Source organism: Callorhinchus milii, unplaced genomic scaffold (assembly GCF_018977255.1).
Source record: "Callorhinchus milii isolate IMCB2004 unplaced genomic scaffold, IMCB_Cmil_1.0 Scaffold4, whole genome shotgun sequence".
Lineage (NCBI taxonomy): Eukaryota > Metazoa > Chordata > Chondrichthyes > Chimaeriformes > Callorhinchidae > Callorhinchus > Callorhinchus milii.
The window spans coordinates 61,154,536-61,171,241 of record NW_024704745.1 but is presented as its reverse complement, the minus strand read 5'-3'; the positions used below and the strand labels follow the sequence as shown (position 1 = coordinate 61,171,241).

Genomic DNA, 16,706 nt, shown 5'->3' with positions numbered 1-16,706 from the left:
TAACCGCACAAGCAAGGCAAGAGGGAAGATGGTAAAACAAGAAGGGGATGTTAGAGAAGTTATGTGAATGACAGTGACGTTTTAAGAACAAAAAAAACTTGCCAGTTTAATGCTTATAAATGTTAGGATGATTATACCAAGAAGATTAAAGTGAAATATGGTGTGGCTGACGGCTGCTGAAATAAAACTGAAAACCTGTCAAATCAGCTTTTCCCAGCCAAAAGGCAGTCTCATTTTTTTTTAAAAGAATCAACCCACAACTTTACACTACAGGAAATTTAGCTCAGTCAAAATTATCTTCGACAAAGAGCCAGCTGTGTGATTATTTGTTAGACCAGCTACAGCACGGGGAAAGAGAGAAAAGGGAGGGGGGGCAGGGGAGAGGAAGAGGTTCATTTGGGGTTTGGGGCTTATAGCTTTCGGCCTGCTTACAATTAATGTAAGCCAAAAAGAGAATATGTCAAGAGTTTTCCCTCTATTAATCTAAATAATTTTTTGGCTCATCATAAAACCAAACTATTCAGAAGCTAAAACCCTCATCTTGATTTAATACTTAATTACAGGAAGCTCTTACAAAATTATTTAAAAAGCAGGTTCACAAAGCTTCAAACCACTTTTGAAAGTGAGGTCCCGATCTAGTCTAACACTTTCATGCCATAAAAATTTAATGCATCTGCACAATGAATTGGTTACCCTCAGGCACCATGAACGATTCAGTTTCTCCCCCAAAACTGTATCAGATATTGAAAGTTGTCAAATAATCAGATTATGAAACAATTCCTATTTTAATCACCATTTGTAAAACTAAAAAAGTGGAGGAAAAAATCTGCTGTCAGGTCCTGATGATCATCTCTGTAGTGAAAATGTGAATATCTTGTAACAGCTTTCAGAACACTGAAAAATATACAGTTTGTAAAATAGCTTCAGGTAGCCTTTCATATGTCTGGCTGATGAGGAAGAATTGTGAGACACTGCGGGTTTAAATAGAACTGTAAAGCTTATGTAGCCTATTACAGCACACCACTAATCTATTTGTACTATTTGGAGGAAAGTATAGATTGAATGATGTCAAATGTAAATAAAAGGAACTTCTGCTAAGAAAACATTAGCATCCTATTAACAAACCATGCTTTTTTAAACAACTAAGCTTCTTTTAATTCCGATTTACATATTAGGGGAAAAAATGATGGGAATTATAGCTTTGGTAGTCAAAAAAGTGACAGCTGTAATAGCACATTCATTTCTGAAGTTCAGACTGGGGATTATAAGGGATAAATTTTACTCTATTTATACACATTTCATTACTGCATTTATTAATCTCAATTTGACTTCTGCCACTGAGACTCCACTTTGCCCAATCTGCTGATTTCACATTCCACGAGACAGACCAAATTAAGACAGCTAAATGCTGTAAGAAGCTCAGCTTTGGAGCAAAAACTAAATTATACCATCTCTGGTGCATATACTTTGAACCACCACATATATGTGTGTATATATATATATATTATAGAACTCGAGCATTATTTGTCAGTTTACTTAATTGTGGGGTAGAATGCATCCTTGCATTAAATTTCAAACTAAAAATGGATGTATCCTGTGAAGGCAGAATATACATTTAAATGTGACTACAAAAATGGTTTTTAAACCACTTGAAATTATTTCTGTACACAATTGAAGATGAATGACTTTCCAGAAAATCTGTACACTTTGAATGTATGTAAATACTAACTATTAAAGCAGTTTCGCTACTATTAATTCAAAAGCTGGGCTGAAGTACTGGATCATTAGAAACGCAACGGTTACTTGTGCACTAAAGATAAAATCTGGAATGTTATTAAGACAGCATACCGTCAATTATTAAATTGTAGTAAACACCTTTAAAATAGTGGCTAAAGGTCAGGCATCAGAGGAGCAATTACACAGAGACACGATGTTAAGATGAATCTGGTGGTGAATGAGGAAAACCAGTTGCTCTTGATTTACTGCGTACAAGGTATATATTTATGATCTGTTCACTGTCTATCTACCAGTAAAACAAAATATTTATTGCCTGTAAGGAACTGGATGTCCGCATATAAAGCAAGCTGCACCAATGAGCTAAAACTGAAGTAAGTTTTTTAAATTGTGATTTCATCTACAATTTATCAGAAGGCAGCAAATTGAGGTTTTATATATTGCACTACATTTGGTGCCAATCATACTATAAAATGGTTTAAAAATGTTTATGGTTAAATTGGGCACAATCGAGACTTTAAAAGTAGCACATTAGGATTTACAAATTAATTTCAGAACCGGGTGAACCAGTTTAAATCTATCTTCTCAATAAGCTTAAAAAATAAAAACTGCACATCACAGTTCTTATGAATTTTCTTTATTTTTGTTTAAAAAGTCAAACGTTATAATATCCATTAACTGGCAAGTTTGGGAGTCAAAACATTCTACCCAGTAACAGGGTTTAGTGAATTCTACAACAATGGTGTAGAATTATTGTTACACAGCAAAGATTAAAGATGAAAGCATCGGAGATTGACCGGAGCAGTGTTGTGGCTAGCTAGTTTATAGGAGTGGTAGGCCAGAAGAACAGCCTGCCGTGGCATCAGACATACCTCATTAGTAGTAAGTTCGTCCCGGGGTAGCTGAGGGGACAGGATGGGAGCCTGTTGGGTGGTTGGGGAGGTGGAGGAATGGCTTTGCTGTATGAGATCTGGCAAGAGGTGAATGCGGCTTGCAAAGCCATTACTCTCATGGTGGCTGGCACGCTTTAAGTCACCTGCGCTCTGTAGAAAAAACAGGCACACTTGTCTTGCTGAAGAGTTGCTCAAAAACCTATCACCCTCCCAGCTAACTGGCAGAAGAATTAATGCATCAAAATTGGAGAGTGTAAATTTTATCTAGAAGGGCTAGTCCCAGAAGTTAAAACTAGGTTTGGTGAAATTTGACAAAAACAAGTTTAGCTAATTAACCTTATACATTATGCCAGGTAAAACAGATACCGGCCAATGTTTTACCTTGTACTTAGAATTAAGACTTGGAACACACTGCTCATATTTTAATGCTCTTTCTGGGAATTTTCTGATGCTACTTAAACTAGTAATGAGTTACAATATTCACAGAAAAACATGGCTTTAATCTTATAATGTGGTTCTGATGTACTATGGGGACTGGATAATTTGATTTGCTCAAAACAATTTAAATTAAGTAGGTTTAAGCAGAACATGATAAGGGCTTTTCTCCATCACTAAATGTTCTTGCTTGCATATAAGGGCATGATTGCTGCTCAACCAAGTTAAAAGCTGCTTACCTCCCTAGAGCTGCGAATATGAGATTTTAGTTTAAAAAAAATTAAGTCTGCAGTTAGAACAAAACACTTTCATGAATGGACGCTTACAAACAGGTTAGTCTTATTTAGAAATGTTTTTTTAAAGCTAGATGTTAGACTTACAAATGAACATATTAGGTACCTACGTTTTTTTTAAAGTCTGCAGTCACTTCTTGTCTATCAGAACTCAATGTATTGACTATTGTGACGGGCGCCAGTTACTTACAAGACAACTGCATCAAAATGAAGAGATTAAAATGATCTTTGTGCCCAGGGGACAACAAAAGAACTCTAGCCCACAAGAACTGATATTTCATCATACATCAAGGAATCCCAATCAGTGCATAACTAACAGGAAAAAACACATTACAGCAAAAATTAACAGATGGGTAAATGAGTGAATTAATAACCAACTGATGGACCTCAGTTAGTATGTCAAATACAGTACCTGTCGAACAATTAAAGTGCCATCTTTAGAGGGAGTAACAGAAGTTTCAGTCGGCAACTCCAGATCGTCGTGAACTATCATTGTATTCACTGATTCAGTCTCTCCATTGCTCAGCTTTGAAGACGATCTGATAAATAAAATCCAGAACAGTTTAAATCTTCAGCACACTTCTCGACTTTGAAGATTCAAAATGATTGTGAGATCATGAAGAACAAGTCAAACTCAGATGTTTTAAAGAGTCTGACCCAAATACTCTAGACTTACATTGTAACTCCTATTTAGCTATTTTTATTATATATGTTCAAAATTCTATATTTACAAAGTGATTTAATAACATGGGACCTAATTAATGATGTGATGCCAACAAGTAAGGTAAGCTTCTAGAACATAAGCAAGATACCAATTGTGAGAGAGTGGTGGAAGCAGGCATTATACAGTGGAGCATTGCTATAGTGGCTGTAAACTATAAAAACCCAACTTATGATCTAGCAATGCACAGTGGCCAGTTTCGCTGAGCATACACACAGCAGACCAACTTACATCCTGCACTAAAAAAAGATACTTTCAGGGCTTCAGGTTATCACACAGTTAGCAATTTCTGCAATTGCAAGTGAGGTAGGTGGTGACCCAAGGACAACATCAACAACAACATGATTGCATTTATAGAGCGCCTTTCACGTTGGGAGGATGTCCCAAGGCACTGGACAGTTGGGTCGGGATCCAAACAGGGGGGAAATGGTCAGGGTGAGGGAAGGGAGGGAGGGAGCGAGGAGGGGGTAGAGGGTCGAGAGGGAAGCTGAAGGCACGGTTGAAGAGAAAGGTCTTGAGACCGGCCTTGAAGGAGGAAAGGGAGGAAGCAAGGCGAAGGCACTGGGGGATAGAGTTCCAGAGCCTCGGGGCTGAGAGGCTGAAGGGCAGTTAGGGCGGGGGATGTGGAGCAGACCGGAGCCAGATAGGGGCAGGTAAGTAGGGGGACAGTAGGTCGGAGAGGTAGGAGGGTGCAAGGCTGTGAATGGCCTTGCAGGTGAGAATGAGGATCTTGAATTCGATCCTCTGGGGGATGGGGAGCCAGTGCAGGCGAGCGAGGGTGGGAGTGATGTGGTCGCGAAGCCTGGTGCGGGACAGTACACGAGCTGCAGAGTTCTGAATGGCCTGCAGCTTGTGGAGGGAGGTGCCGGGAGGGCCGGCGAGGAGAGAGTTCCCGTAGTCCAGCCTTGAGGTGATAAAGGCGTGGACCAGTGTTTCAGCAGCGTGAGGGGTGAGGTAGTGTCTGGCGATGTTCTGGAGGTGTGGGAAGGCGGTGCCAGTTGTGGCGCGGATGTGGGGTAGAAAGGACAGCTCAGGTTCGAGCAGAACACCGAGGTTCCTGATTGGCTTTGAGAGTTGGAAAGTGCAGCCTTGGATGCTGATGCTATCAGCGCCTGAGGTGCGGAGGCACTGACGCGAGCCAATCAGGAGGGCCTCAGTTTTGCGCACGTTGAGCTGGAAGTTAGCCACTTTACTGTAAAAGTGTGTAACCTTGCTCAGTGAAATGGGTCAAATGATTCCAGGTTTTAACTGAATTCACACTAAAGATGCATGTTATAACAGGGTTGCATTGCAATTCCCTTTAAAGTGAGACCCCACGTTATAGTATAAGTATATATACATTACAGCAACACTTTTAGCAGTAGTAGAACAGTCACGAACAGTTGAAAATTATTAAATAGAATTTCCAGAAACTGCAAGGATTCTAAATATGGACTACATTTTTCTTATAATTGTAATAATAATAATCCTTGTATTTGATATAGCGCCTTATGACATCATCAAGACATCTGAAAGTGCTTCACAGAATTTATTGTGAGGTGCTGTGACTGTGGATTTGTAGGTGAATGTATTTAATGTACATCAAGCAAAGTATGTCACTACTATTAGTTAAGATAACATACATTGCTCTAGCATCATCGGACATAGGACCAGTCTCGTCTGTCCCTTCCTGGTCAAGATCTTCATCTTCATCATCAGTCGTTCCCGATTCATCACTTGATGACGAATAATCAGTAACTTTCTGGGGAGGCCGGATGTCCTCCACAGCCCGGAGTTCCTTAGCCAAGGCAGCAAGATCCTGAAAGAAAATAAGTTGCAAGTCAGGTTTTTGAAGTTGGTGCTTAAAATAATAATAATAATAGTTGCATTTGATAATACACCTCTCATGTGAGGAGGAACTCTCAAAGTGCTTCACAGGATATACACCAAAGTGAATCGACTGTGTATTTGTAGGGGAACAAAGAAAACCACAGGCTTTGAAACTTAAAGCTTCAAGTGACCACACTGTGATAATCTAATTCTAGTGTCTCAAATAACAGTCAGGAATTTTCATGTCTAGTTCAACTGAAAACTAAATTAGAACATTTCTGTACCCTGACCTTGAGAGAGGTTAGATACATTTCTATCAAACATCAAATACTCGATAAGCCAAAGAAATTGGAAGGTACAAGTGCAGTTCAGAGGCGGAAACAAGTCACATGAATCTGAGAAATACAGGAATGGCAGAGTCATTGAATTTAGAAAGGGCTAAAACAGATGCTGATGTAAGGGCAATAAAAACTTTGGAATGTAAAATGAAGTCAAGACTTCACCTGCACGACCAAAAAAAAAGGCTTCTTCTGATTCAAAATATACAAGCCTCAAAATCCAACACTCCAGTATCAAAAATGCCCATCCACTTCAATATAATTTGCTTTGCAACCCTTGTATTTGCTTTGTAACATCAGCGCCTTGGGATGTCTTACTGACTTTAAAGGTGCAAAACAAATTGAATTTGTTGTTGTTGTGGTTGTATGTTTTTTGGTGGGTGGATTTTTAGCCCCACTCTCTGCAAATCCAACCTCCAACTCCCTCCCTCTCTCCTCTCTTTTAAGGCAAGTCTCAAAATGTATTTCTTCAACCACACTTTGCTTTATCACGTCTTCAAGCTGTGTCAAAGTGCTTCCCAGTCTATACTGTAAAGTGAATTGACTGTATATTTTGGCATCTCTCCCCTCCCCATAACCCTTGGCTCCCACCCCCAGTTCAGATGCCTGTCCAGCTCCTTGAAGAACTTTGTGAGAGAGCCCTCCAAATGTGGAAGGTGCAATATAAATGCAAATTTAAATTGTAACTGATTTAGGGAATTCAATTCTTCCTTCATATCAGTCATGTATTATCTTCACTGCAGCAGGGCAAACCACCCACTTACCATGCTATAGTCAAGGTCATACATCCTCCACCCAAATGACTGACCTTTTTCATATTATTGTAGAAGGAAGATCATTCAAAAACAATTACATTTACTCTTTGTGTTGGTTGCAGTAAAGGACGTTGTATCTCGGTAATTTCTACGTTAGATTGGTTTTGAAAAATCTTTCTCCTTAAAACCTTAAAATTACAGCCCAGCCCTGCTAGAAACCACAACAACAAATTACATTTGTATAGCGCCTTTCATGTCAGGAGGACATCCCAAGGCGCTGAACCACCGTGGTTGCAGAGCCTATGCTGCTCGTAGCTTCAGGCTCTGACTAACTGGCAATTCGTGCTACAAACTGGCCAAACTTTGGGTTGTCAGGTCACCACTGAAGAGAAGAAGGGGGAAGAGAAGGAAAATTATTGCACTCCCAAGAAAACTTTTACATTTTCCTAACTATTATGAAATGTTTTGCTCTACATAGTCACCTGTACATAAACCTCTTGGGACAAATCACAGAGTACAGACACAACCAGTTAATAAACAATAATAATCCTTGCATTTGATATAGTGCCTTATGATATCTTGAAGTCACCTCAAAGTGCTTTACAGAATAAAGTGAATTAACTGTATATTTTGTGGGCGAAAGTTGCTGTAGCCCTCTTCTATGCTGGAAACTCTGTTTCTAGCCTTCAAAATCACAGTGCAATTAAACAGCGAGCAATTTCGCTCCTAACATTCACTTAACATAACATATAGGAGCAGGAGTAGGCCATTCGGCCCTTCGAGCCTGCCCCGCCATTCAATCGTGGCTGATCTTCTAATCTAACTCCAGCTAATAACCTGACCCTACCTTATCCCCATATCCCTTAATCCCACTTGAACAATACGGACTATACAAATGACTCCTAAACTTATGAAAGCTTAATGAATACTGTGAAAGCAAGTGAAAAGCACAGGCAGCAAAGAGGAAGGCTATTAAAATGACGTTGCTTACCACTTCGCCCTAACACATCAACGGTACGGAGTGTGCGTTCATGTGATCAAGTCATGTGGCATCATAGGTTACACCAATAGGTTAGACATCAAAATGGAAAAGGAAAAAAAAGTCAATATAAACTCATACTTTAGCTACAGTAAATCGTATAATCACCCAAGTCGTGAATCTGCCCAAGTCGCGTTCAAGAGTTTATATTCTATGTAAGTTTGACATTTGACATCACTTTGCACAAGTCATATTAAATGTACGGTCCTAACTGAATCGACTAATATATATAATAAATAATAATAATCCTTGCATTTGATGTAGCGCTTTTCACGTCTTCTCGACATCTCAAAGCGCTTCACAGAAGAGACTGTAAAGTGAATTGACCGTATTTGTGGGCGAAACGTGGCAGCCAGTTGCGCACAGCAGTGTCCCACAAATAGTCGTGGATTGAAAATGACCAATTTATTATTGTTTTTATTTTTTGGAGGGATTACTATTAGGCGTGTGGAGTAAGCAAACTTGCCCAAGGTTTCACCCTGCCCAAGGTTTCCCGACTTATGTGAGGTTTACTGTACTAGTTAATAAAACAAAATAACATTCAAAACTGTTTTTAAGCAGACTCAATTTGTTTTGAGATTTTGAAAAAGTTTTACTTATTATTTTGATGTAAAATTTCAAAACCAATGAAAGAAGGGTGTCCATTACAAGCAGGAAACATTTCACTTAAAAACATTTTTTTGATAACACTCAGAATTAACATGACATGGGAAGGAAACTACCATATTAAAGTAGGCAAGTTTCAAAGAGCTTACAGTTGGTCTGCTAGGCCTAAAGTCCTTTTTATCTTCTGTTTTTTTGGTAAGATTTTCATGGCGTTGTGATGGTGAACCCTCAGATTTTGAAGATGCTGTCAACAAAAGGTCAGGAAAAAACTATAATAAATAAAATACATACATTTGATAAAGAGTCGTATCAAAACATCTCAAGAATGTCATACATTAAGTCACTTTAAAGTTTAATGATTTGTAACAGCAAACATTGGTGCTAGTATCCCACTTACAGCAATAGTATGAATATGCAGTTTACTGTGAACCAGGAGTTGGCGGATTTGGAGGATTATATCCAGGAAAGCAGGAAAATGTCTGATCTACCAGAACAGTACTGCAGCAATGCAGCTCTTCCTTCACTCAGCACTACTTAGGAGGTGTGAGTCTAGATTATGAAATTAGGTACTGTTGTGTGACTTGAATCTGTAATCTACCAACCCAGAGGCTGGTCCATATGGAGATACAGGACGAACTGCAGCCCCCATTTAATCCAAGAGAGTGACTAATCCCTCAAAACAAGTAGGTGAAGAGTTCTGAATCATAGGGGAAGTAAGCAAAAGATGGATTTTGCAACTAAAATCGTAAGTACCATAACAGGATGATTCACAGGGATCAATTTTGTGATATTTTTCATTACAAAATCGAAACTGTAAGCTTGATATGGAACACTAATTTGAGGGAACTCTACTCTGAGATAGATTGGAGTTGGAATGACATTCTCTTGAATCAGCACTATGGATTTCCAGATTTCTTAATTAGGAAATCCGTAAAGAAATGCCACAAAATCAACAACATAATTTCTGAATTAGAAGGGCAAAAAAACTCACTCTGTAAAAAAATGGGTTCAAAATTTAAAGGGAAAAATAAGTTAAAAGGAAAATTATGAATTTAATTCTTGAGATGTAAATACAAATTTTGAAGATGTTCAAGGGACTAAACCCACTTACTACCAAATTAATTTGACAATTATAGTAATTTAGTGAACTTTTGACCTTCTTCCCCCTTCAAAACTGCAGGCACATCAGAGACTCTATAAGTTTAACAAAAGCAACGCAAGCAATTGACTAAATTAACTAGGAAAGGAAAATCTCACATCGCAGCCTGTAACGTTCCCCAGATCCAGTCTGAGAGCCAGGATGAGACCCTGGCTGTGAGCCAGAGTTGCTGGAGCCTGAGGAACTGCCACTGCCTGGTCTTGGTACGAGCTTCTCCACCCTCTCCCACAACAGTCTGGGCTCTATATTGCTACAAAGAGAAAAAAGCATTAATCTGGCGAGCTCACACTTTAATACTAATGGGTAGAACATTAGTATAGATAGCCCCGTAGGTGAATTAAGCAAATGGTTTTGGATAGATACATATTGCAGCAAGGGACTCAACACTTCAACATTTGATAAAAATAGGATATTGTGTTAAGTACTGTATTTACAGAAAGACAAATGAAATTTAAAATAAACGAGTAACAGCATCAGTAAACCAAAACTGCTGAGTAAAACCAGATGCATGTCAGAAGGTTGGGACCTTTAGATAACAGTTGCATCAAGCTGGAGAAGCTGAATTTTTCCATATACTTCTAATAACTTCTTCATAATTTACCCCCAGCTCAGGTCTGAAACTCTGTCTGTCCAGCCCCTTGGGACGTGAAAGGCACTATACAAATGTAATTTTGTTGTTGTTATTTTTCCTAAACATACACTTGTTTAACGCCTAGTTAGTTCTGGGAAGTTGTATTTATTTGCTTCCAAAAAGCAAACCGACCAAAAACACTGCTCTTACTATTGGACACCATATAACCATTGGCATTTCAATAAATTGCACTGGAAAAGATTTCATCACACACAACTGTAACATGAGATAATCAGGCAGTCGATAGCCAGAAGAGTTTCAAATAGCTTAGGACACAAAGGGAAGTAAGCAACACGCCTATCTCATTTGAAAAAGAAGCTGTATTCAGCCTGTCTTGTGACGCCAATAGCAAAAGCTCCCTTTCAACAAATACAATGCTGACAATAGCAGAAAACCCAACTACACTATCACTTCAGACTCCCCACAAATTGGAATTTGAAACTCTCCAATTTAGTATTTTAAAACAGTTGCTGAAAGTTACCTACAGAAGTACAGTGACTCCCACCCACGATATGGCTGAGTATTTCTCACCATCAGAACTCCCTCAATAAAAATAAACCATTTATGTTTCTCATTTTGTTATTCTTTGGTCTTCGTCCAGGTATTACATTTATTTGTGTTGGGTCTCTCCCATTTTGTGCACCATTCTCCATAGTGGACGCACAGTTAACCCAATTCTAAGTTTTTTTGTGCCGGTCGCAAAACATACGAAAGACTGTGACTTGTCTTTCCCTCCCTGTTGAGATCAACTTCCACCCAACAGAAGCTGGGACCATTGGGAACTTACCAAGCAGAGAATTGCACATTATCTCTTTTTTAATAAACAAATCCTGTCTATTACTGGCTTGGTTTACTTTGAAAAAGCACCCGATGTGAATAGTAGACACAAAGTTTCCAAGCTGTTAAGAAATTGTGAAGTGAATTAATTTTGATGTACGTTAGGTTAGTGGTTTGTACATAGGTCTCAGCAATTTGAGACCCGCATCTTGCAACAGAGTGAATTTGTGACCTGCAAAGCACAGAACGATTGGGAGCACATATAGCACAGTTCTTGACCTTCACAGTAATATACAGAAAGTCATAGCTAAGAATAATTCTTAACCCAGCGTTGAATCCTCACATGCCATTCTTCGTCATTCTCACAGTAAAGTATAACCTAGTTTTACAAATTTTATGATTTATGAGGAATTAATTGGACCACACCAGAAAAAAAAAATCACCTTCTTGCAGCATTCTGGGCACTAGGCTGACTGCTGCCTTGTAATGGAGAATCTCGACGAGACAACACAGGAGACCTGGGTGTAGTTCTCACTGGAACCTTAGAATTACACAAACATCAAAAATACATTATTCATATAGAAAAAAATCATAGTAATTAAAATGAACTTCTGTCCATCAATATTAAGAAAGAATATTAAGAGGAAGTTACATTTGACAGAAATGTAAACAACCTGCCTGAAAATAATGGTGATGAGGGTGTCGGGGACAGCTGATGTGAATGATAAAAAAAGGAAGCGAGCAGAATAAAAAGCTTATGTATTTGAATTCTCATGGGACAGACATCAGGAGAAAGATGCAAACAGGACCCCAGAAGAACTGCCTTCTGAGTGTGTTATTTTGCAAGTCACCGACCCAAGTAAATTTAAAATAACCTACATTCTTGCCAACACTTTCCTGTTCAATTACTACTGAATTTACTGAATTTAATGCTAGAGTTTACACTGTTAACACTTAGCTATTCCTGCTGTTTACAACAGAATGCGAACAAGGAAAAAAAAGTGATCCCTGCACAAGCAATCTCACTCAGATAGCTTATTTAAATGCCAGTTCAGTTACAAGATAATTTCAGTACCATCAGCACTTTTCATAATTGGAATAATTGACAGCAGCATTGTACAAAATCCACTCAATTCCCAACAGTTAAAAATTAGAAGATGGGGAAAAAAATCATTCAGTAGCATGCACTACTAACTACTCGAGTTCAGGCTAAATGTTTTGTAGTGGTCTGACTGAACACTGTACTTACAAACTCAAATGAGGTCACATTCAATATAGAATACTCTCAAGCTGCTCAAACATTACTGTCATTTTATTTTTATTTAATAGCAGCAAAGAATGGCCTCTGTGCAGTATCGAATATAGATGGTTCAACAGGAGAACAGGAAGCTTGTCTTGCAATAGAATTGCCTATGCATCATTGAAGTACACAGGGAGAGAAAACTTTTCCAAAACACGCAAACATTACTTAAAGCGCCAAGTCTTGAACAGCAATGTACGAGTTAATATTAACTGTATTTTTCTCAAGCTATTTACCATAAAATGGTTTCACATTGGTGTAAGTTTTGTTTAAGCACTCTGAGATGCTACTCATGTGAAGGGCATTGTGTAAATGCAAGTTGCTGGGAATTTGTTTTCAAACCTACAATCAACTGAGGCGAATAAATATAATTTCAGCTATCAACAGTTGAGCCACAAAATAATGTACAAAGCCTCTCTTCAACAAATATGGGACCTTCGCATATTGAATATAATTTAAACTAATTTTTGATCCAGTAAAAGTTTAACCAAATTAAATTGTCTGGGTAATGCATCAATGGGCAGGAAGAAAGACTAATATTGCAGCACAATGTATTTAATGTGGTCACAACGAGAGTGATGCAGGAAAGTAGAATAATAATAATAATCCTTGCATTTGATATAGTGCTTTTCACGTCGAAATATGTTAAGAAAAAAGGAAGACAGTAGTTTCAAATGATTTCTTATCAAATGATTGAAAATATCTTATCAAAAATACTCTGATAATGTCATAATATCCGTAACACATCAGATATGCCGCTACATAAAACTATGCCTTAAACGCAGCACTTGGTGGATTAACATATTTTATATACTGTCTGGACGTAAATGTTTTATCTGTGAAGACCACAAGCAATTATCTCAAATGTTACTTTATTCCTACAGTGAAATAAAAGATTCACTGTAAGTAGACAGTGAAGTCTGAATGTGTCAGATTACACAACATGGTGAGTACCTAATTAATACATGATATTAAAGACCCAGTAATCGGCGAGTAAACTGCACCTCGTCTTGTAATATATAATTTTTATATGCCCCATTATTATACATTAATATTACAGATACTACGCGTCATGTTTTTAAGGCAAAATCTTACCAAATGCACTTATATAAAATATTGTTTTCCACCTAAAGCAGGAGTGTCCAACAATAGGGTTATTTTCAGGTATTTTAAATAGAATGGAACACCAGTCCATTCATGTGTGAATTATTTTATTCAGGGTATTTAAACAGACAAAAGATTCATAAATAATTTCAAACGGTAGGGTTGCCAGTTACTGTTTTTTTTAAAAAATTGACTGATTAGAGATATTTGTTTTAATTTTTACCCCCCACACCGATATTTTGGATTTACAATCTTTTCAACTACAAAAATGATTATACAGACTCCACAGACGTCTCTTCCTGCGCATTTAAAATGGGTGCTATATGCAAGACAGTGCTTCTTACATCACGTCTGTAGCAACCTTGCAACCCGAAAGTCAGACATTTTTGCAGTTCAAAACAATAAAAAAAGCTTATTGTTGGGAATTGCTAATCTTCAATTTGGGGCTGAAATGGAATAGCAATTGGAATAGCAATTAACACCAGAAACTGACGAGCTAAGATATAGGGGAGGATACTTTCAAATGGAATGTGGCTCTCGTACAATTGTTCAACCTCTCTAGTGCAGATATCCAAAGTGAAGCCCATTATAACGCACTTCTTTACTGCATAAATCACTATGCAGGCACCTGGCCTGCTTTCGCAGTGACCAGCTGATGACCTGGAAGTTGTCCTTTTTCTTAAGTGCGAAAATCGAATGGCATGTATGCACAGTGAAACCGTCCATCACACCTCTTTATAGGGATCACAACTAATATGTTCAATGAGACTCCACTGTATCACCATCTTAACACCTATTTGTGTGTAATGTATGTTAAAGACAGATACACTACCTGTGACTCCATGGGCCTATGCAATGCAGTTGGATTGGGTTCAGAACTTCCATTTGAAAACGACTCTGATCGTGAAGGCACTGGAGGCTCCAAAACTTTGCTACTTTGTTTTGATTGTGCTTGAGGCGAGCCCTGGTTACTCTTCTTGAACCTTTCATCAGCCTGAATGAAAGAGTAAAGTTAGGTTTTATCTAAATCTACTGAATGGTTCAATAGGAACAGAAATCACATATAAAAGCAACATATGGCATGGAACTAAATCATACGGTCCCTGAAGAATCACTTGTGCTGATCTAGCCAGGGCATTAATGCAGTCGGCCTACAATTGCCTTCAGCCTTCTTTGGTGAGGGAGAAAAAAGCAGAACTGAGTATTTGCTTCTGACCTCCACTAAGCATTGCTGGAATTGCACCAGACACTGAACAAGGAAAGGGTTGGGTTTCTCTGTAATGCCTCATGTGACCAAACTGCCCACTTACACTCATTGTCCAGGCTGTCAGGTGTCATTGTTAAAGTACCTGAAGAGCTGCTTCCTGTGGAACCATAGTACAGGATGAGTCACCAGGAGTCAGGAGGAGAGAAATACCATGAGAAATACATCAAAGAGTCAGAAATGTCTAACACATATTGGGTGAGCACGACTGCCTTTACCTCTCTGCCTCTATCAGTTGGCTCAAAGTGAGATTTTGGCTCTGATGCATGGTAAGGTTGTTTGTTCCTCTCCTGTTGTCTCTGGTCATGTTGAAGGGACAGGAGATAGACTTGCTCCTGCTGCAACTGACGCTGTAATCTCTCAGCCTGGCGTTGTTCTTCCATCTCACGCCATTTGTACTCCTTCAAGGACACAGTATATATGAAGTTAGTCATGCTTATAATTTTTAAGCACAGCTTATCGCTCGACCACATTACAAATTCTGTAAGTATACCAGAGAACAATGTAAGACTTTTCTAGTAGTTGCTGTACTTTTGTTCAAATTATTGAAGCTAAATTCTTTCGACTGTAGACTCACAGCAATGATGAGTCGTCTGCTGGTTTAAGGAAAATATTCCAAACTTCCAGCTCTTGCTATCATATCTGTACTCAGCTGTCCATCTAAGAGATTCACACCAGGCAGATGAGCATTTGATGCAAACCTAATACAATTTACTAGGAAAACACCCATTATGGTGGTAACTGAATATAGTGCCAATCAGCACAAGCAAATTAGGAACATAGGAGTAAGCCATTTGCCATCAAGCCTGTCCCACCCAAATTCAGGGCAACAGTTACATTTTGGCACAGGAAGACCACAATTGATGTGCATCATGCATTACCCTCATCCAAATCAAGTCTGAGTTTTATTTTTAAACATACAAGGTGTAGTTATAAACCTTCACTTTAACCAAGAAAGTATTAAATACTACGAAGTGCCAATCATGTTACAATCAAACACTACGTTCACTTTATTTATGACTGATAAATTGGTCACAGTTTCTAAGGCCACGCAAATGGATATATATTATATGAATTAATTCCCTTTTTTTGGAGTTCTCTGAATTTATAATCTGGAAGGAATTGTGGCGTGCATGGTGGAAAGAATATCCAGTCACCTAAAGGGTGAGTCAGTTCATAAAGAATGCAGTATATTGCAATCTAAATGAACACTGACACGGACACTGACAAAATAGTCTGACTTCAGACATAAACTGCAATATTGAGAAAGAGGAGAAAGAGCACCTTTCAAATGATACTCATGGCAACAAAAACAAGCCATTATTTTAAGTGGCCAGTAATTCAATGTTATGTTTCCATGCTTCAGTTTTGTGAGATTTATGGCTTTCCTGAAGATGAGATTGGATTTAAGGCACCACTGTTCATTAAATTCAGATGGTTCTGATTTTTCCATTAAATACTATAACAGTGGTAAACAGATAACCTAAATCATTTTCACACAGGAACTTCAGTGATAAATATAGTGCTGGTGCAATTCTGTTCTGTTGCTGTCAGTGCTATATTGACCTCAACAGTCTAATCAACTAGGTTGATAATACATGAACAATGCAACAGCAGAAACCAAGATAGCACAGAAGCTGCCAGCTACATCAATCACACAGCAATTGAATGAACACATGATGTGTTACCAGTAACATGGCCTGCTCTTGGAGCAATTGCTGCTGGAGAATTTCCAAATGACGTTGCTCCTCTTCAAGCTGACGTCTGATGTACTCCTGTCACAAAATTACACAGTAATGCATGAGCAAAGTGCCAAAATTAAATTCTAATGTGCCATCTAAAATGCCA

At 38.4% G+C, this 16,706-nt stretch overlaps 1 protein-coding gene across 4 annotated transcripts in view; it reads right to left on the bottom strand.

The window, feature by feature from the left end:
• LOC103172499 (mitogen-activated protein kinase kinase kinase kinase 4) overlaps positions 1-16,706 on the bottom strand; it is a 176,124-nt gene that overhangs the window by 21,219 nt on the left and 138,199 nt on the right. Inside the window, exons 14-23 of one of the 4 annotated variants that reach the window (XM_007885251.2) lie at positions 16,547-16,633; positions 15,077-15,259; positions 14,427-14,588; positions 11,634-11,731; positions 9,881-10,032; positions 8,773-8,867; positions 7,970-7,978; positions 5,699-5,874; positions 3,768-3,894; positions 2,607-2,777 (exon numbers count right to left, since the gene is read on the bottom strand). In XM_007885251.2, coding sequence (XP_007883442.1) covers positions 2,607-2,777; positions 3,768-3,894; positions 5,699-5,874; positions 7,970-7,978; positions 8,773-8,867; positions 9,881-10,032; positions 11,634-11,731; positions 14,427-14,588; positions 15,077-15,259; positions 16,547-16,633 — 1,260 coding nt within the window. The remainder of the gene's footprint in view (positions 1-2,606; positions 2,778-3,767; positions 3,895-5,698; positions 5,875-7,969; positions 7,979-8,772; positions 8,868-9,880; positions 10,033-11,633; positions 11,732-14,426; positions 14,589-15,076; positions 15,260-16,546; positions 16,634-16,706) is intronic. The other 3 variants (XM_007885265.2, XM_007885258.2, XM_042334645.1) reach the window with 3 other exon arrangements.